Raw genomic sequence first — 22,782 nt, 5'->3', positions numbered from 1 at the left:
AATTTTTGAACAATAGTTGCTGCTGATGGTTATATCTATTGTGAATTGAATGTGTGAATTCCAGTGTAGACATATGTAGTAGGCATTTGACATTTAACACAAATTCTGCCAGCCTTTTATTAAATAACCACATCTTCACCAAGAAAAACCCTGGAACCGTCACTGATTATAAGACTGTTAAAACTAAGAGATTTCAGCAATGACGAGAATGTGGATCATAATGGGAGATTATAACACTGGTTAATATTGTGCATTTAATTTATTTTATTTTATTTAGAACCCTGATTGCTGCAGTCACACATGTTGGTCTGGACAGATGTGTAATTCTCAAAAACTACAGTGTTGTGGATTTGACGCGTCTGGTGGTTTCTAACGGAGGTTAAATCTACTGTGGGGCATTTTTGCTCCACAGCATCATTATTCCAGCGAGCCAAACTTCAGAGAAGACTGACGCACGGTTGAGTTAAAAAACAGGAGCTTAAGTAACGGCAGATTAATATTCTACAAAGGAGATCAGTGAGATAAGGACAGTGAGCTCTTTCGCCCACGTACAGAAATCCTGCTGCTCCTGAATTTCCCGCGGTTTTGTCTTTACAGTATAATTGGCAGCAGCGTGATCCTGAACTCAACATTCTCCGGTCATCAGCCCCACCACAGTGAAGCCACACGGCAGAAGACGGAATGAATTTTGTTCTTTATAGATACATAATGACAAAATAACAGCTCATTTAACATTTCAACAGTGATTTTGCTATAATCTAAGAGATATAAGGATCTGCTTTTTATGAAGATGAACCCATTGCTGTAACTCATACGAGAATCCAAAATTGATTTTGTAAATAGCTCATACGAGTAAATGAAGAGAATTTCATGCTTTTACCAACTTTCTTGCATTTTTAGGGTTTTTACATAGGTAGGAACAAAATTCATGAGTGGTTCAGACCTGTAGTAGGAGTCAGGTAAAACAGTTCACATTTTCGCTATTCAAATGTACTGCATTTATATAGCGCTTTTCCATCTGCATCAGATGGTCAAAGCACTTTTCAATAATGCCTCACACTCACCCTGATGTCAGGGTGCTGCCATAGAAGGTGCTCACTACACACCAGGAGCAACTAGGAGATTTTTGCGGTCAGGCTGGGATTTGAACCAAGGATCCTCTGGTCTCAAGCCCATCACTTAACCACTAGACCATCACCTCCATAAAATTCAAATATTTTGTTACTGTAAAGCAGTTTGAAAATCCTACATAAATCAGTTGCATGTCATAATTACAATGACATCATTGCTTAGCTGCAGGTTTTCTGTCTTTGAATGTATGACAATTCTTTTTTGGGCTTACTTTATTTAATTTGTTACTGTTTGTATGGTTAAAGCAGATGGTCACCCCAATGAGTCCGGTCTCCTTCAGGCTTCTTCCTGTAATAATATAAAATGCATGCAGGAGTTTTTCGTGACCACTATTGCCAATGTTCTTGCTCAGGGGATGGGTGAGGTTTAAATGTTACTCTTGTGAAGCGCCTTGGGGTGAGTTATGTTGTGATTTGGCACTGTATAAATAAACTGAACTGAACTATATCCAAAAGCCACAACATAATCTAAAATTTAGTACATGCTGGCTGCAGCTTGACATTGTATTACTTGTAGATCTATTTTATTTAACCTTTATTTAACCAGGTTAGTCACATTGAAGATTGAGATCTCTTTTGCAAGGGAGACCTGGACAATTATGGAGTTTCCAATTCACCTAACCTGCATGTCTTTAAATGTGGAAGGAACCGGAGCACCCGGAGGAAACGCACGCAAACACAGGGAGACCATACAAAGTCCACACAGAAAGGAATAGCTGGGAATCGAACCCATGACCTTCTTGCTGTGAGGCACCAGTGCTAACCACTAATCCACAGTGCTGCCAAATTTTGGATTTTAGGGAATTTGCTTTAGATGTACTAAACATTCAAGGGATGAGCATTGTAATTAGGGAATAACCCTGTTGTGTCTGATGATTTGCAGACATTCACGCTGGTTATACGGTCGCCGGGAAAATGGAGTTGGTAAAACGGATATTTGCGACCATATAACAGCATGAACATCCACAAATCATGAGACACAAGGGGGCTGTTCCCATTCTAATCCAATTCCATCGTTTGCACAGTTTATTTTTCTGTAGGTAATTCGGTCGGTGAGGCTTACCGTGAGGTAGCGTCGCTCCAACAGCGGTCAGGGCGCGGAGTAATCTATCAAATGTGAAAATCCATCAAATGTGAAATGGTAATTCTGTATCAGAATCCACATCAATACTTTCGTGTGATAGCTTAAATTCACCCATTTCGGCGGCGGCGGTACGTGACTTTCTCTCGCTCTCGGCTAACAGCTAGCAGCGCGCGCGGCCGGTGTTCTGTCGAATAGTTCGTCTCCTCGCATAAATCGACAGTTCCGCGTCCCGACAATATTGCGCATGCGCTGTTGCACGGAGGGCTTCCCTGTCGACAGGAATGATATCTCATCAGAACACCTGTCAGGGCGCGGAGTAATACATCCAAATGTGAAACAATTGAATATTTTGCAACTGTTACCCCGATATTATAGGGTCTGAAATCTCCCATGATTAACCAATCAGATTTGCGGAAAAAATGTAATCGGAATAGAATTCTAAATACTTGACTCTTACAGGTTCACCCTAGCAAAGGCGTGTTACTGAAGCTACTCAAGGGATTTTGAATTTAACTATGTATTTCAGCAAGGAATCGTTGCATCGATGATGGTGGCACTTTGATGGTGTTGGTGAGGACAACAGCTGATGTCACGTGTCTATGAAAAGACCAACACAAACCATGACCTGAAAGCCTCCAGAGGAATGCTTAAGGATTACCTTGTACAGTGGCGCACAAATTCCATCAATCCACTCCAGCTGCAGTCCTGGCAACTCATCCTTCCTGTTTCGATCAAAGATGGCCTACATGACAAATTTAAGAATTAAATCAACTAAAAATAAGTTTAAAGCTTGACTAACTAAGCAGTGGCAAATTATATAAGAAAAAAAATCCAAGTGATGCAAACAATAACAACAAGAGCAGATTGCAGAAGTGTGACTGTTGGAGTCCGATAAGCTAGTTTTGTTTTCCATTCCGCCACATTCCTCTGCAGCCTGAACTAAAAGCGGCTGCACCCAGTGCTGTCCCTCAGAGATAGTTACCCGGCTATGACTTACAAGTTGAATATTTAATTTCTGCCACCCACATGCACGGAGGTAAAGGATTGACATTAGCTGCAGACCCGAGGCTGCTGCATTCCCTATTTCAGACAGGAGGCAATGAAGACGAGCTTGATTAGTCAACAGAACTTGAGTGCAGAAAGCAACGGTTTCTCCTTTTAAGAGCTTCTAATGCAGTTTAGTCGTCAAACCACTACAATCAAACAGCTGTCTTTGGTTTCAGCACCACACTTGAGACTGAAGGCTTCACTGAGATCTGGAGGACAGAAAGACATGAATTCCTCCTCTTGTGGTTAAACAGACATGAGCATTGACTTTGTTTTAGGAGGTGCACGGTTTGCACGGGGGAGTGCCCGTGCTGACGGGTCGCTTTTCCTCACACTTCGTGCCTTATAGGCTCACATTGCCCACACAGTCGGTACATATTGAACTCTGCAGAAAATACACTTTCAGCATTATCAGCTCGTGAAGTTCAGTGGAGTTAAAGCAAGTAGTGCGCATCGGCACAGTGACGAGATTTTGTCGTGCACTCACAGAGGGTGTGAGCTTCAGCTCCGATCTCTCTCTGTCACCCTGCTCAAAGAACTCGCTGGTCACCAACTCCGCCACCTGCACACAGAGCGAACATGAATGGATTTGTAAACACACCTGCAGGCGTTGTGGTCTTGGTTTGATCAGCATTCTCACCTTATGTGATGTATCCCAAGGTTTGGTGACGGCACCGAGGTCACATGCCGTCATCATCATGGATCTGAGAGGAGGTCAGATGGACTTACTTTGTGTAGGACCACACACACACATAGAGCTCTGAATCCACTTTTGAAGGATTCTGCATAACACTGATTCCATGCCTGCCTGTAGAATATTACCTGCACATGTCTCTGTGAGCTTTCACATTCCAGTTGTACTCGCCCTTACTGACCAGCTCAAAGAAAGATTTTCTGTTCCTAAAAGAGGAAAACAAAAAAGGGGAAGTGACACAAACTCCACAAGGGGGCAGTGTTATCTAAAAGATCTGTCAAAACCTACAGCCTGATGTTAGTGTATGCTAATCACAACATACTCATAGTAGAGTGTGAGGTCAGTGGCCAGGATGGACTGTTTCAGCAGCTGCATGAGGTCGCTGTACTCAGTGGACGACAGGTTGGAGAAAATATTGTGACCCTGTGAAGACACAGACAAATAACATGATAAACATTATCAAAAAAGAAAATGTCATCTATTTTTACATTACCACAGAGAATCAACAAATAAGCATTTCTGGGCAAAACAGTTGATCATGTACGGTGCTTCCGTAAAGTATTCACAGCGCTTCACTCTTTCCTTATTTTTTGTATGTTACAACCTTATTCCAAAATGGATGAAATTATTATTTTTTTCCTCAAACGTCTACACACAGTACCCCATAATGACAATGTGAAAAATTTTTAGTTTTTGTTTTTTAGATTTTTGCAAATTTACTAATATACACTCAACAAAAATATAAACGCAACACTTTTGGTTTTTATTGCGGACAGTCTAAGGCACACCTGTGCACTAATCATGGTGTCTAATCAGCATCTTGGTATGGCACACCTGTGAGATGGGATGGATTATCTCAGCAAAGGAGAAGTGCTCACTATCACAGATTTAGACTGGTTTGTGAACAATATTTGAGGGAAAATGGTGATATTGTGTATGTGGAAAACGTTTTAGATCTTTGAGTTCATCTCATACAAAATGGGAGCAAAACCAAAAGTGTTGCGTTTATATTTTTGTTGAGTGTATGTATATATATATATGTATATATATATATACGTATATATATATATGTATATATATATATAATATATAAAAGAAGTCACATGTACATATGTTTTCACAGCCCTCAGGTGAGTCCTGTTTCCACTGATCATCCTTGAGATGTTTCTACAGCTTAATTGGAGGGATTTTTTTTACTCCATTTTGGAATAAGGCTGTAACATAAAATGTGGAAAAAGTGAAGCGCTGTGAATACTTTATGAATGCTTTATGAATGCACCATATAGCATAACTGAAGCTTATTTTAAAAAGCACATTTTTAAATTATAATATACAGTGCAATGCAAAAGTTTCAGATACTGTTTCTTTCATGTGTGCCTGTCATTGTCAATTCAGAGATTTTTTATTAACTCATACATAATAGAGCTCACCAGATGATCCATTTTTTATTGTTATTTCTTTTGTTTGATTTTTTTTTTTTTTTTTTTGGAGACGAGGTCAAAATGTCAAACTGTTCTTTGTTTAAGCAATATGTACAGGGGCGTACCAAGAATTCTGGGATTGGGGTGGTGGTGGTGGTGGTGCTGTGATCAACTGTGTGCCTATACTTCCATCATTGATATGCAAAAATACGACTAAGTACTACAATGTGATTTATACCCAGGGTGTGCATACCATTTTCTGCTGTCCAGTATTCACATGAGTGCAAGGTTTATACAAAGTGAAATTGGTGTAAGAATATATTTCTTGAGATTTAAAAAAAAAAAAGGTATTTATTTTGGTTGTAGCAGAGCAACATTTCTACCAGCAGTAGTCTTTTTTTTTTTTTTTTTACTTTTTATTTTTAAAGAAGTTTTATGGCATACATAAACAACAAACGTGGGCAGGCACAGGAGTACAAACAAAAAGAAGATATTTTTTACAGTTCGTCAACATTGTCAGTGTCCATGGATTGTACAAAACAGACCCATCTTTTCCAGTACTTTTCTTTGTGTTGTTGTAAGTGAAGGCGGAATGTTATAAGTTCCATTGTTCTTATGTGTGTCACAATTTGTATTAGGAGAGACATTGAAGGAATGTCTTTTTTGAGCCAACACTTAGTGATGGCTTTCTTTGCCGCAACAAGAATAATCCTTAGTAGGTACAAGTCCATTTGACCTAATCCTTTTGGAGAGACACAGAGGAACAATGAGCAAAATGACAGGTCCAAATGAATACCCAGTACTGAGTGAATCATATGTATTACCTCCTTCCAAAAACGAACGATGGCAGGGCATGACCAAAATATATGAACTTGATCTGCTTCGATAGATCCACATTCCCTCCAGCAAGAGAACTGAATTCCCATGACTTTTGATTTCCTAATAGGAGTAATGAAAAAACGAACTAAACTTTTACAGCAGAAGTCTCTCCAGATAGGCGAGTTTGTTGTACAATTTTGAGACTTCCATCCCTCCAACCAGAGTTCTTCTGGTATTTCAACTTTCAAATCTTTATCCCATTGTTTTTTCACATGAAGATACGTTTCGTTATTAGTTGAATTCAGAATCTTATAAATTCTTCCTACAATTTTTTTGTTATTACACCCTTTGTAGATATCAACAAAGACCTGAACTAGGTTGGAGGGATTTCCAGATGAGACACATTGTATTTCCTTAACAAAATAATGGCGTAGTTGGAGATATCTGAAATGTCATGTTTACCAAGACCAAGTCTGAGTGAAAGATTCTGGAAACTGTCCATCTGGCCTTTAGAAATGATACTGCTAAGGACTCTTAAACCTAATTGGGACCATTGTTTAAATCTAAAATCATGGACTTGGACTGCTGGTGCAAAGTGTGGGTCACACAGTGGCCATCCCAGGATTTTAACTTGTCTTTGGAGATGAAACATCTTTACAACTTGCAGCCATATTTTAATAGATGAACACAAGCAAAAATTTCCTAGCTGTATAGTTGTTTTAGCACAATGTGCACAGCCTAGTACTGACTGTAATGGCACTTCAGTCAGGGAAAGCTCCAAACCCTTCCACATCGCCACATAGGACTCATCACACCAGAGGACAAGCGGCCTCAACTGGGCTGCGATATAATAATGCCTAAGACAAGGTAAAGCCAAACCTCCGCTGTCCCTTGGTAATTGGAGAATAGCGTATTTTATTTGTGGCTTCTTTGAGTTCCACACAAACCTAGATATACATTTGTCCCATTCTCTGAATTGGCTCTGAGGGATTTCCACAGGTAATGCATTAAATAGGTACAACAATTTAGGTAAGATTACCATTTTTATCGATCTAATTCTTTCTCCAATGTCTAGTGAGAGCAAGGCCCATCTGTCTAGGTCCTTATTGATTTTCTTTGTAATATTTTTGTAGTTAAGTATGAAAAGAGAAGGGAGGTCCTTTGGTATGGTTACCCCCAAATTTTGAATATATGATAGGTTCCAGTTGAAATCATTTTTTAACTAGTTCTTGAGTGGAATTATAATTGAACAAAAGAGCTTGGGTTTTATTCACATTAAGAGAGTATCCTGAAAGCGATCCGAACGTTTTAAGGGCATTCATAAGCAGAGGTATGCTATTTCCTGGGTTTGAGTGTTACTAGTACATCATCAGCGTACAAGCAAATTTTATGTTCTGTACCTTTAATATTTACACCTTTCAATTCTTTTTCCTGTCTTATCATCTGGGCTAAGGGTTCAATAAACAAATTGAATAGAAATGGACTTAAAGGGCACCCTTGACGGCAGCCTCTTTGGAGTTTTATTGGACTTGATAGGCCACCATTTACTTTTATCATTGCTGTTGGGGATGTATATAAAGCTTTAATAACCTGAGTAAATTTTTCAGAAAAACCAAAACGACCCATAGTTTGATACAGGAATTGCCAACTGACCGAATCAAAAGCTTTCTCGGCATCTAAGCTGAGAAGGACAGCACTGGAATTTGTGATTGTGACATGATCGATAATATGAATAATGCGACATATATCATGTGTTTGCCGATCTTTAATGAAACCTGTCTGATCTTCGTCAATGAGAAATATCATAGCCTCTTCCATCCGTTTAGTCAAAATTGATGCAAAAAGTTTATAATCAACGTTAAGGACACTAATGGGTCTATAGGATTTGCAGTCTAATTTATTTTTGCCTTCTTTATGTATTACAGAAATAAAAGCCTCTTTCCATGAGGGAGGTGGGGCACCACCCTTCATAATATTATTAAAGCACTCTTTAAGCAGAGGAATGAGGGCTTTCCTCATCACTTTATACCACTCGGCTGGGTAGCCGTCTGTGCCAGGGGATTTACAAGTTTTTAGGGCTGAGATTGCTTTATTAACTTCTAAATCAGAAATTTCTGCTGTAAGAGCTTCGTTATGAATCTTACCTAGTGAGGGAAGATCCAATAAGCTCTGAAATTTATCAGTTTTATTACTATTAGTTTCTCCTTTTTGTGTGTATAATAATTTGTAGTATTTTTCAAATGACCTGTGAATTTTACTTAGTTTGATTTCCAGTTTGTTCGTGATTGGATCCCTAATTTTATGAATAGCCCTCTCCTCCTGCTGCTTACGTAGTTTCCATGCCAAGACTTTTGGCCCAGCTTCATAATACCTCTGCTTCATATACCTTATGTTTTTCTCTATATCTTAACTATAAATCTGATCTATCTCTTGTTTAATGGGTCGCATTAGGGTTAAGAGGGAAGGATCCTTATTTTGGCTATGTAATTTTTCAAGGGTTTTAAGTCGATATTCCAGGTTATGCAATCGTTCAGATTTGCTTTTTTTCTGAAATGCTGCTTTGGCTATGAGCTTACCCCAGAGATATGCCTTACTTGCATCCCAAAGAATGGTGGCACTAACCTCCCCGTTGTCATTTATTGAGAGAAATTCTTTGTACTCATCTATTATTGCTTTTATGTGTGTCTCATTTTTTAACATCTACCAGCAGTAATCTTGTCATATTTTTGTAAGACTGCACACAATACTGTTTTAAGTATTACAGTAATTTACTTTACTTGAATTTAATTCACAAATACTCCATGGATAAACAAGGCACAGGGAGTGTGACCTGGCCCGGAGCAAGCCTGTGGCCCCCATCTGGAGCCAGGCCTGGATGGAGAACCTGTCGGTAAGCGCCTGATGGTGATGCTTGCCATGGAGCCTGGCTTGGCACAAACTCAAGAGGCAACATGGACTTTCCGTCCCCTACCCTGTGGGCTCACCACTCACAGGGGGAACTGCTGCAGTCAGGTGTGCTGTCCCACGGGTGACAGTGAAAGTCAAGGGCCTTGACGGACCAGACCCGGGCGGCAGAAGCTAGCTCTAGGGGTGTGGAACATCACCTCACTGTGGGGGGAGGAGCCGGAGCTTGTATGGATGGATGGATGGATAGCTTTATTATCATTGTCATCACAACAACGAGATTGCCACACTCACATTCCACAGACAAACAGCAATTAATCCACAATTATTACTTGTTTACCGTAATAATGGCACACATCAGAATTAAGACAACACATATACATTTGACATTGTTTATGTGCACTAAACTTGAAACAATGAGAGGTGTGAGAGGTGAAGTGATACCAGTTAGATCTGGTGGGCCTCACCTTTCAATTTCAACTTTTTTTCATTTATATAGCCCCAAATCACAACAGAGTTGCCTCAAGGCGCTTCACACAAGTAAGGTCTAACCTTGCTATTACCCAGAGCAACAGTGGTACGAAAAAAAAAAAAACTCCCTCTGAGGACGAAACCTCAAGCAGACCAGACCTAAAGGGGTGACCCTCTGCTTGGGCCATGCTACAGACAAATTACAGAACAATTCACAAAACAAATATACAGGAAATGCTGTTGGTGCACAGGACAGGAGGGTCTCCAGCACAAATACCACACCCATCTCTGGATGGAGCTGCACCTTAAACAGAGAGAAAAACAGAATCAGGCATCAGAAAGACCAGAAATACAGTATAATTTACCAGCATTAAACAACAAGAAAAACAGGAAATACTAAGGTGATTGCCGGCCACTTGCCCTAAGCTTTACTAAAAGACCCAGAACTCACCTCCATGCACAGTCTCGGATCTGGAACATAATGAACACCATGTCCGAACATAAGAATGCTCAGAAGTGTACATGGTATCACAGCACCCTAGGTCGAAGGCCAATTATCGATTTTGTGATTGTATCATCTGATCTGTAGCAGCATGTTCTGGCCACTCAGGTGAAGAGAAGGGCAGAACTGTCAACTGATCACTGACTGGTGGTGAGTTGTATCAGTGGATGCGTGAGGACTTTGGATAGACTTGGTAAGCCCAAACGGATAGTGTGGGTGAACGGGGAACATCTGGAGGAGCCCACTGTCCAAGAGATCTTTAACTCACACCAGCGGCAGAGCTTTTCTAGCATCCCTGTGGAGGTTGGGGGCACTGAACCAGAATGGGCAATGTTCAAAGCTTCCATTGTTGAAGCTGCAGCAGGGAGCTGTGGATTGAAGGTCTTAGGTACCTCAAGGGGCAGTAACCCTTAAACACCGTGGTGGACACCAGTGGCCAGGGAATCCGTCTGACAAGAAGGAGTCTTTTCAGGATATGTTATCTTGGAGGACTCTGGAGGGAGGCAGTTGTAAGGTACCAACAGGTCCGAAGGGGCGGCAGCCTCTGTTGTGGGGGAGGAAAAGCAGTGGGTGTGGAAGGATTTCAGAGAAGCCATGGAGAAGGACTTTCAATCTGCACCAAGGTGCTTCTGGAGGACCGAGCGGCACCTCAGAAAAGGAAAAAGGGGAGCCATTCAAGCTGTATACATTAAGGATGGGACTCTGTTGACCTCAACTGAGGAGGTAATCAGTCGCTGGAAGGAGCATTCTGAGGAACTGATGTGGGATCATCATTAATTTCCCTGGTGAAAGTCACTGAGGTAGTCAAACAACTCCACAGTAGCAAAGCCCCGGCGGTTGATGAGAGCCATCCAGAAATGCTGAAGGCTCTGGGTGATGAGGGACTGTCTTGGATGAGACGTCTCTTAAACATTGTGTTGAGGTCTGGGACAGTGCCTAAGGAGTGGCAAACTGGGATGGTGGGCCCCATATTTAAAAAGGGGACCAGAAAGTGTGTGCTAACTACAGGGGCATCACACTACTCAGTCTCCTTGGTAGTCTACTCCAAGGTGCTGGAAAGGAGGGTTCAGCTGATAGTCGAACCTCAGATAGAAGAGGAACAATGCGGGTTCTGTCCTGGTCATGGAAAAACTGACCAGCTCTTCACTCTCACAAGGATCCTGGAGGGGGCCTGGGAGTATGCCCATCCAGTCTACATGTATTTTGTGGACTTGGAGAAGGCATATGATCGGGTACCCCAGGAGATACTATGGGAGGTGCTGTGGGAGTATGGAGTGAGGGCTATTCAGTCTCTGTACTCGCAAAGAGAGAGCTGTGTTCGGGTGCTCAGCAATAAGTCGAACTCGTTTCCGATGGGGCTTGGCCTCCACCAGGGCTGCGCCTTGTCACCAATCCTGTTTGTGATATTCATGGACAGGATGTCAAGGTGTAGTCAGGGGAAGAGGGTCTTCAGTTTGGTGGGCTGAGAAGGGTCTCATCACTGGTTTTTGCAGATGAGGTGGTCCTGTTAGCATCATTGGCCGGTGACCTCCAACACTCACTGGATCGGTTTGCAGCTGAGTGTGAAGCAGCTGGGATGAGGATCAATGCCTCTGGATTGCCTACTCCAGGTAGGGAATGAGGTCTAGCCCCAAGTGAAGAAGTTCAAGCACCTCAAGGTCTTGTTCACAAGTGAAGGGACAATGAAGCCTGAGGTATTGCATTGACTTTACCATACTGTATTTGATGAAAAGGGAGTTGAGCTGAAAGGTAAACCTCTCAATCGATCTACTGGTCAATCTTTGTTCCTGCTCTCACCTACGATCATGAGGTTGGTTGACCGAAAGAACTAGATTGCGAGTACAAGCAGCTGAAATATGTCTCCTCAGGAGGGTGGCTGGTGTCTCCCTTAGAGATAGGGTGAGAAGCTCAGTCATTCGTGAGGAGCTCGGAGTAGAGCCGCTGCTCCTTCGCGTTGCCAGAGTTGCCAGCTGAGGTGGTTCGGGCATCTGGTAAGGATGCCTCCTGGGCGTCTCCCTAAGGAGGAGACCCCAAGAAAGATCCAGTACTCGGTGGAGATATTACATCTCCACACTGGCTTGGGAACGCCTTGGGATCTCCCAGTCAGAGGTGGTTAATGTTTGGGGTCCCCTAATGGAGCTGTTGTCCCTGCGACCTGATTCTGAATAAGTAGTTGAAGATGAGTGAGTAAGTAATTTACTTATAAAGTCTGTTAAAAAAAAAAAAAGCGCTATATTTTATGTTTTTTTTTTATCACATGGAGTTATATGCAAACATTTGGGCATCTGTCCGCAAATTACTACATATTTTTATTTTTTATGATGTTGAATTTTTCATAAGTTTCATTATGCATCCAAAAAAACATGGTTTAATCTCGAAGGGAATAACAAATCTCTGCAACAGCAACTAAATTAAATGAAAAAAAAAAAAAAACATTCTGCAATACTCACTCTATTTCTATTGACAGATTTGATGACTTGGAATTATTTTTCAATTCATCCCCTTGTAAGGCTAATATGGAATACATTTAACTAACACAAACAAAATATTTTATTTTATATGCAAGTGCAGATGTATTGGTATATCAGAGAGCAGGAGGCAATACAGTGTAATGGTTTATTTTGAAAACAAAGTCCAGAATAATGACCAGTAAGTGCTTTCTTGTGTTTCTCATATTACTACGTAATAGTACCCATGTGCATGAAGACAGGGCTGTAGCAATTTGATATTTGACCCCAGTGACCTTGATATGTCTCAAATAACTGACACCTAGCTGACCTTCTGGAATCCACCTCAGTGTGTGCCCCCAATGGGGCTAATCAGACTGAAAGTCTAAGTCCCAAACTTTACTTTGCCACAATGAATTCTTTAAGGGTCATTTTGGGGTCAGCATGCATTCACATACCAAGTTCAGTAGCAATCACATGTACATTTAGCAAAGGTGACCTTGTTAGTCAATTGCAGAACCCACCTTCACATGTGTGACAAGTTTGGTGTAGATCCTAAGTGAATAACTTGTCCTTTGATCCCAATGATGAGTTTGGCACATTTGACTTTGCTGAACAATTCTTGAACCAACTTCTATTGTATATTCGTGTCAGGTTTAGTGCAAATCCAAGTGAAAACATTTTGATCTTTAACCCTAATGATCTTGACCCTGGTGATTGACCTTTAATAAACTTGATCTCACCTACACAATTCCAGAACACATCGACATTCGTGTGCCAACTCTGGCGGACACTGGAGTGAGGAAAAAAAGAAAATCCAAATTTTGACGTTTAACCATGACGACCTTGACCTTTACCAAAACTAACCCCTTAAGGGCAATTATGGGGGGCTGAAATCCATTCACATACCGGAGTTTGCCGGAGTGAAGGTGTAGGTAACAGAAAAGTCTGTTCTTCTGCTCCACTTAAAGGCATTGCTGCCACTGGCTCAGGGGCCGTGAAGCGACGCGCGGGGCAGCGATTAATAAGTAAGCAGCATCTCTATCATTGAAACAGGCCACTCTCTGTCATGTATTATACATCCATTCACCACTTAGGCATCCGCCTCCAGAGGAGCCTCTGAATGGACGGAGGAGAAAACGATACAGACTTATGATGTTAAACAACACCACTGGAACCAGACAGTCACATTTTCTCAGTTTGAACACAGAGAATCATCAGGGTTTTTTTTATTATTTATTAATTTTCTAGCATGTCTGGGATTCCTGCCATCAGCTTATGTGTTCTCATAAAATACTGAGCTGTGTAATGGCAGACATAAAGCGCCTCTTCATTCAACCATAATTGGAGCGCACAAAGGCGGTCGGAAAGCGAGGCCGGAAAATGTGCAGGGAGGGAGCTATGTTTAAAAGTTTACCTTTTAATTAATGGCTCGTGTGGGCTGACGGATTGAACTGTGCTTTCTGTTCTCCTCGAATTAGCCCCACTCTTCATTTATATGTTAATAGGACAGCAGTTGTTCGAGCCCAACATCAACACAAACCATTTATTATATCTCAAGCAAACATTAGTCAGCTTATTGTGTTGTCAGCACTGCGATAATGAAACAACTGGAAGGTCAGCTGCTTCCTCCAATGTCAGTCCATCAGCGGCCACAAGGTAACTGTTGAAGGAGTCGGATTATGCAAAATCGTTTATTTTTTAAATCTACCTCTTAAATTTGAATATTGTTGAGGGTTTGTGTTAGAAATCACCAAAAGTCCCATAATTCTGCGCCTGTGCATGTGGAAATAACTTGGCTATAAACATAATTTAAGCCTGAAAGGATTAATTTTATGTGAATCAGATGAAGCCCTATTAGAAAAAGAAAAAGGTCCAGTTCCTTGACTGTCCACTTGAGGTTAGCTCCAAAACAGAGCACATTCACATAGGAGACCATGTTAAAAGGTCCAACTTTAGAGAAGAAATAAACATGCTTACAGGTTTGTACCAAAAAAAAGGGTTTTGGTCTCTATAGATAGTTTTCTTCTCCAACACATCTGTACGTGGGGTGAATTAATTTTTTCTAACTTATTAGTTTAAGACATTTTAAGAGCTGCTAGCTGTTGTGTAGCATTGTGACTGTTTTATTTGGATTATTTTATTTCAAATACTTGGAAAACCATGGCTTGTTGTGTGGTGAACTATCGTAACCAAGTGAAATTCTCATTGTATTTCATGTTCAACACTAATGGGCTTTTGCGCTTTAAGCAGCTATGGTTCCTTATCTGTTAAGTCCCATTAACACATGACTACTGAGAAAATAAGTGGCTCATAATTTTAATGTCCACACCAAAGCAAATCGTTGGAAGAACTGCTGAGTAGTCCCCAAAAATATAATTTAATAAACTCCCGAACTGAAATTAGCCTGTTAACTTAGGTGGTTCGGACTCGAAGAGAAGGATGTATTCAGGCTTCTTTTGTCACCCGTATGCATTAATGAGTTCATTGTGAATCAGTGACCGCTGCTGTCAACATGGTGACGCCCAGACAGGAACTTCATATCGGCTGTTTCAAGTCTCTATAGAAAACTTATGGGTGACGTCACGCAGGCTTTGCCCAGTATATATACACACAGTCTATGGTCTACGCTTTGGTAACATCCAAATACACATGCTAGCGTACTATATAGTAGTCAACTACCGTATTTCCCAGACTAAATGTCGCATCAGAGTATTAATCACGTTTGTCCAAAAAAAGTGTGTCCAAACGTTTGACAGGTAGTGTATATTAGTGGGTGTCACGGATCAAAAAACCCGGGGTTTGGATGAGATACGTTTTTTTATGCAACAGGTTGAGTCATTTTCAGATCAGCAAAAAAAAAAACAAAGACAAATGCATGATTATCTAATGGCTGTTTTTTTTTAACTCCACCCACTAAAACGAGTGTCTTAATCAAAGCGCGTTTGTTATGGGTGGGTGCTGATTGGCTGGGAGCTCGTACTGTAATGCACAAACTAGGTGATGTCGGAGGAGGAAAAACAATTTTGGCCATCGATAAAGCAAGACTCCATCACCAAATACCATGTGATTTAGAATCTAAACAACTGCTTACAGCTTTTGTCACATAACTTCATCTCCATTCATCTCATACATCATCTCAGTGTTTGTGGAGTAATTTTTATCTTTTAAAAAACGTTTCCTAGTGACTCCCTTAAAGAATATTTCCCTATTTTAATTAGCAGAAATTTGAATTTGATCCAAGCTATAATTTCTGTGAAATTTAACAACTTAGTAAGTCCCTTCGGTTGCTCCCTTGTTTGCACTCGGGGTCGCCACAGCAAATCAAGGGTGGATCTGCATGTTGAATTGGCACAGGTTTTTATGCCGGATGCCCATCCTGACGCAACTCCACACACATGGAGAAATGTGGCAGGGGTGGGATTTGAACCCGGAACCTTCTGGACTGAAACCAAGTGCTTTAACCACTTGTCCACCACCCCTCCTGAAATTTAACAACTTAAGTCACAAAATTTAATTTTATTAGTCACCACGATGATTTTTTCATATGTATTCAAACAAAGGATTGAAAATGTTATGCCACCAAATGGGCATTTTCTGGAAAAGATGATTACGATTTTGAACCGCGTGGGTAAAAATTCTGACAGGATGCTGTGACCTGCAGGGAAGCTCAGTTTCCCAGCATGCCGTTCAGGAGTCCAAGGGCACTACTACACCACATCTGCTAGTGTTAGCCTCATGGAGTTGAAGAACTGCAGTCGACCTTTAATTGCGCCTGTAAGCTCCAAAAACTAAACAAAACAAAGACAGAATAAAGGAAGGGAAAGACAGTAATGGGAACAGCTTGTAAACACAGGCCATCAGAAATCCCACTGGGAAGAACTGCGCATAAAATCTGGACATATTTCATATGAAGGGTTTGGTGTGTATATGTGGAAAGGTGAGACAACATGCACGACATTTAAATTTGAAAATTCTAAATTCCCAGTTTCCATCTAAAACAGTATGGACTTTGAACCATGCAAATGTGCTTCCTCCTTCGGTTGTCTGCAAAATCTCACAGAGCAAACTCACTGCTTATTTTACAATTTAAATGTTGACTTTGGCATTTTAGTTTTCCCTCTGTCAAGGAAATTGTTTTTTTTTTTCATTATTCTGTCTTGGTCTGTTTGTCTGTCAGAAGGATTTATGCAAAAACTACCAGACTGGTTTGAATGAAACCTGATGGAGGGTTAAAACCAGGGCCAAGAAAAAAATAAAACAAAATACACTAGAGCACCGCGCACACTGAGTAAAGCGCAAACCTCCATCAGCACTAGTGTCCAATTCCATACATTTTTACCTTGGTAAATATTTTCAAGGTCAAAGTCCTGTTATAAGTGGCTTTTCATAATACAAAATAAAGATCAAAAGGGCTTTTCAATGTTGAAATCAAATATCTTCTCAATCTGCAATACGGATCAGATGCAGATCAAACTCAGTCTATTCATGGAGAGTGCCAGTCTGCACCTCACCTTCAAATATGAGAGTGATTGGGGCATTTTTGATTAAGATATAATGAAAAATATACATTAAATGGGGTTTTAAGTGTTAAATATAAATGGCCACAAAATCTGTAGATCAGATCCGGATCAAACTTAGTCAGTCGATAAAGGATACCATCCTACATAACACCCTCAAATATGAAAGAAATTTGATCTTTTTTTTTTTAGAGAGAGAGAGAGTTATAGGGAAGTTTTTCCTGACTTTGACCTATGACCTTGAAAATTGAATCAGTTCTTGCCTATCAGGATATGAATCCTCTGTAAAAAATTCATAATGATATGCGAAAAATTGTGGGTTCAGCATACAAACGGGCGAAAACATTACCTCTGCCCTTTGTTGGTGGAGGAAATAAACAAAACAGATTTGGGAGTGAATCCAAAGGGGCGGAGCCAATCACTTTTGTTTTCACTTTGCTTAACATTGTAAATTGGAGCCTACAAATGCATATTACTGAATAGTGGACTGTGAACAGGTTCATTGTCAGTCGATGAGTGCTTTTCTAGTTATGAACCTTTTCATTAATTTGATCATTTAAGGAGGCATAAATTAACGAGAAAGATGTAATAACAGGTGAAAACAGAGTAATTAGAGCCACCTTTATGTGGAACTCCACCCCAAAATATTTCAAGTCAAGTAAAAGTTTTACAAAGATTTATTAAAACTACAGTTTCACTTCACCCCCCATTAAAAAATGTAAAAACATAAATGTGAAGGTGGAGATGATGTGCCTTTGAATGTTTTTTTTTTTTTTAAATACCGAAGACACGTTTGAGCGCACATCATTGCTAACACCCCAAAGATTTTAATTTGCAGTGTTAAAGCATTTTTAAGTACGTGGACCCACAACACTTTTAATTAGTTTTGGCAAATCTGTGTCCAGGGTTTGAGTAATGCTGGCAACAAACCAAATAAACAAACAAGCAACAAAGTCTGTGGCAAAAACCCCTGTTGATGGGATGTGATGTGTGACCAGCAGTCACGCACCCGGCTCCAGCTTTGGTAACCATAACAGACTTCATCTAGTCCAGGGGGTGGATTCAGTACAGGTTTAATATGCTTAACCCGAGCATGCGTTAGGACAGGGGTGAGAAGACGGCCCACCTCGCTCTGCAAGATCATCACGGCGTGGTTAAAGTGGTGGTGCTCCAGCGTCGCCGACGTCCCGTAAAGCAGAGCCAGAGCCGAACCCGTCCTGACACAAACACATGCATCAGAACAGACGCTCGTTACTAGCAGCTTGCATCACGTTTGAAGGAAGAAACGTCTGTTTGTCTTCACAGATCACTGAATCACAGCAAAACTGGATTTAACGGACACATTTATAAAATTGTTCTTTATTTAATAATAAATGAAAAAAAAAAGAATAACTTTTCAACAGGAAATATAATCATTATTCAAGTTTGGGATTTTGCATTAGCTGATATGTTTTAATTATTGCTTTTTGATATGTCTTCAGATTTTAATTTGGTTGAATTTAAATGCATCTGATATGATTATTTACTGCACTGACAGCCTCACCATGAATGTTTTTTGGTTAGTTTTCATTATGTTTTTTCTATAGTTTTAGTATTACAGAGCAGTGAAGAATGGTGCAATAAAATTAAAGCTGCAGTGTGTAGGATTTGGTGTCAACTAATAGTGAGGTTGCAGATTGCATTCTGCCATCACTAGTCATGATTTTGTTTCCCAACAACATTTTGCTCTGTGTGCACAGTTGTTTGTGTGTGTTCCACTGGCAGAATAGAGTACAACCCCTGGCAAAAATTATGGAATCACCGGCCTCAGAGGATGTTCATTCAGTTGTTTAATTTTGTAGAAAAAAAGCAGATCACAGACATGACACAAAACTAAAGTCATTTCAAATGGCAACTTTCTGGCTTTAAGAAACACTATAAGAAATCAAGAAAAAAAGATTGTGGCAGTCAGTAACGGTTACTTTTTTAGACCAAGCAGAGGAAAAAAATATGGAATCACTCAATTCTGAGGAAAACAATTATGGAATCACCCTGTAAATTTTCATCCCCCAAATTAACACCTGCATCGAATCAGATCTGCTCATTGACATTGACCCTATGCCATGACATTGACCCTATGTGTCTTTTTGCAAGGAATGTTTTTGCAGTTTTTGCTCTATGGCAAGATGCATTATCATCTTGAAAAATGATTTCATCATCCCCAAACATCCTTTCAATTGTCCAAAATATCAACATAAACTTGTGCATTTATTGATGATGTAATGACAGCCATCTCCCCAGTGCCTTTACCTGACATGCAGCCCCATATCATCAATGACTGTGGAAATTTACATGTTCTCTTCAGGCAGTCATCTTTATAAATCTCATTGGAAAGGCACCAAACAAAAGTTCCAGCATCATCACCTTGCCCAATGCAGATTCGAGATTCATCACTGAATATGACTTTCATCCAGTCATCCACAGTCCACAATTGCTTTTCCTTAGCCCATTGTAACCTTGTTTTTTTCTGTTTAGGTGTTAATGATGCCTTTCGTTTAGCTTTTCTGTATGTAAATCCCATTTCCTTTAGGCGGTTTCTTACAGTTCGGTCACAGACGTTGACTCCAGTTTCCTCCCATTCGTTCCTCATTTGTTTTGTTGTACATTTTTCGATTTTTGAGACATATTGCTTTAAGTTTTCTGTCTTGACGCTTTGATGTCTTCCTTGGTCTACCAGTATGTTTGCCTTTAACAACCTTCCCATGTTGTTTGTATTTGGTCCAGAGTTTAGACACAGCTGACTGTGAACAACCAACATCTTTTGCAACATTGCGTGATGATTTACTCTCTTTTAAGAGTTTGATAATCCTCTCCTTTGTTTCAATTGACATCTCTCGTGTTGGAGCCATGATTCATGTCAGTCCACTTGGTGCAACAGCTCTCCAAGGTGTGTTCACTCCTTTTTTAGATGCAGACTAACGAGCAGATCTGATATGATACAGGTGTTAGTTTTTGGGATGAAAATTTACAGGGTGATTCCATAATTTTTTCCTCAGAATTGAGTGATTCCATATTTTTTTCCTCTGCTTGGTCTAAAAAAGTAACCGTTACTGACTGCCACAATCTTTTTTTCTTGATTTCTTATACTGTTTCTTAAAGCCAGAAAGTTGCCATTTGAAATTACTTTAGTTTTGTGTCATGTCTGTGATCTGCTTTTTTTCTACAAAATTAAACAACTGAATGAACATCCTCCAAGGCCGGTGATTCCATCATTTTTGCCAGGGGTTGTATATAATTACTGACCGGTTTGCTTAAATACTGTGGATGGAACAATAATTCAGTGTCTGAAATAGGGATTTTTGTTTTGTTTTGTTCTGTGCCAGCACACGAACACGCTCAGTTATGTGGCAGAGCTTGTGTGTCATGAAGCCCAAGTGCATACCTGCAAGTGACAGAGTGAATTTCATTTTGTGCTTGCAGCCATTATCACAGGCAAAATCCTCATTTACATACCGCTGACTACGTCACATTACCACCCGCTGTCAATGGTGCTATTTTTCTTTGTAAATCACCTGCAAAACTGTCTCTGCCCCAACATGCAAATGTTTAGGATGTCTATGTAATTTAGCACGTTGTTGTTGTCCAATAACTGGACATTTTGTTAAATATTATGATTATTCAAAATTGGTTTATTCACATTTATGTCTGAACATATTTTAAATTCTGTACTTAACACTACTGGGACTATACTGTTCTTTTCCCCCTCCTTTTATTTAATGATTGGGGATCTTGGCCCTTGTAGTTTATCTTCCTTATGTAATTTCAAAGCTGTTATTTATACATTAAATAAATAGTAATAGGATAATTATTTATTATGTAATTGTTATTAAATAATTATTGCATAATTTATTATTTTATTTATTTAAATGTATTAAGAATGATTAAAAAGGAATGTCGATGATGATGGTAATAACAAGAACAAATCCATAGTTCATAATGTTAAATAAAATAATTAACTCATGGCTTGGTCATCAGAATATTTTCCCTTCAAATAAACATTTCCACCAAATGTCAAAAGCATCTCAACAGGCAAAAAAAAAAAAAAAAAAAAAAAGACAGAGAGAGAAAGAGGTGTATTTTTCAAAATAAAAATAGTTTTGACAGTGATGGATTTGGCAGCAGCATATTGAAATGCTATGAGGGTGCTCTCATGCCAAACAAGTAAATCAGCTACACAGCGCCACCTCGTGGTCCACTTTTTACTGAAAAAAAAGCCAAAATTAAATATAAAATAATTGTGGAATAGATCCAAAACTAACAAATAAATTAATATTTCTTCTGCTTATTAGAATATGTTTCTTGCCCCTGCTTCAGATAACAATTTGAGAGTTATTTGACTGTAATAAGCACGTTGAGGAGCCTTTCAGTGCCACTGTTATATGCTGCACAAATGCCAACCTTACATAGGCGCGACGCTTGCTGATGAACCGGATTATTGCAGGCTGCTGCAGGTGCAGATACATGCACTAAACGGTGTGTGGGACGCAGCGTGTTTCTGAGGACGCTCCGGCACTTACTTAGCCTGAAAAGCGTTGTTTGTGCCGCGGTGGTCTAAGTCGTGACACACGCAACCCACGATGAGTGCAAGGATCTCCAACTCTGTCAGAGTCTCCTGAAAGCCCGCCGTCTGATTGAGACACACACACACACACACACACACACACACAGTCAGAACCACAACAGCATCTTTTATTCTCCAGCAGCAAACTGAATAGATGCAGCACACCTAATACCTCTGTGCCCTGTGGGGGTTAAATATTTTATAAGTAAAAAATGGATGAGATATATAATTTTGCAGGAGAGGATTATTTCTTCAAGGGTTTCTGCAACTTTATGCAACTGCATAAATAAATAAATTAATAAATTTGTCTTTGGAAAGTCATAGTAAAGAATAAAAAAATATATCAAATAATAAAATACAATCATATACATATCATGCATTTTAAAAGTTTTTTATTTTCACATATTGCTATGTTAACTTGATATCAAGTCTTGGGGCAACATGACTGTGCAAATGTCTTATGTAAGATTTAAAAAAGCAAACATATTGCAATAATAATGACAATCTCCTATAATTTACAATAAAAAGTGCTACAAATGACAAAAGCAAAGTACCATAAATGTTTTGCATGACTGCCATTCCAGTGTTTTACAACATCATGTTGATCATCCATCCATTCATTTTCTATTCCCGCTTACTCCAACTAGAGCTGCACTCAGAGAGCACAAGTACCTCCGCCAACAGAGTAGTTACTTTTGATGTCACACTATGAAATGAGATATCCACGCATCAGATTTAAATACAGAATATTCATTTTTTTGGTTCAACTTTGACATTGACCAAATTTTTGAAGGTCGAGGTTCAAGGTCAATCAGAAAACATCTCCCTAAGAGAAACAATATGAGTCAAACTGTAAGTTCCTGTGGTGACTATTTCCAAAGTTATGGCTGATTATGCGATTTTAACTTTTTTGCGTGACCTTGACCTTGAAACTTGAGCTATGACCTTGAAAACTGAACTCACACTATTCTGGGATTATCTGAACCGTATGCCCAAATTGCATGACGACAGATGCAGAACTGTGCACGGGAGACTGCTACAAACAAACGCAGGCGATCACATAACCTCTGTCCAACATCGATGGAAGAGGTAATTAAGGGTCACTGGGGGGGGGGGGGGGGGGGGCAGTGTTGGAGATGATGT

At 39.9% G+C, this 22,782-nt stretch overlaps 1 protein-coding gene across 1 annotated transcript in view; it reads right to left on the bottom strand.

The window, feature by feature from the left end:
- pde11a (phosphodiesterase 11a) overlaps nt 1-22,782 on the bottom strand; it is a 123,555-nt gene that overhangs the window by 5,120 nt on the left and 95,653 nt on the right. The window contains exons 13-19 of the mRNA XM_034186517.1: nt 21,596-21,705; nt 18,166-18,256; nt 4,278-4,378; nt 4,084-4,161; nt 3,902-3,965; nt 3,749-3,823; nt 2,873-2,956 (exon numbers count right to left, since the gene is read on the bottom strand). Coding sequence (XP_034042408.1) covers nt 2,873-2,956; nt 3,749-3,823; nt 3,902-3,965; nt 4,084-4,161; nt 4,278-4,378; nt 18,166-18,256; nt 21,596-21,705 — 603 coding nt within the window. The remainder of the gene's footprint in view (nt 1-2,872; nt 2,957-3,748; nt 3,824-3,901; nt 3,966-4,083; nt 4,162-4,277; nt 4,379-18,165; nt 18,257-21,595; nt 21,706-22,782) is intronic.

Source organism: Thalassophryne amazonica, chromosome 14 (assembly GCF_902500255.1).
Source record: "Thalassophryne amazonica chromosome 14, fThaAma1.1, whole genome shotgun sequence".
In the NCBI taxonomy this organism is placed as follows: domain Eukaryota; kingdom Metazoa; phylum Chordata; class Actinopteri; order Batrachoidiformes; family Batrachoididae; genus Thalassophryne; species Thalassophryne amazonica.
Note: the sequence above shows the minus strand (reverse complement) of the source record. Positions and strands in the feature narration are given on the sequence as shown.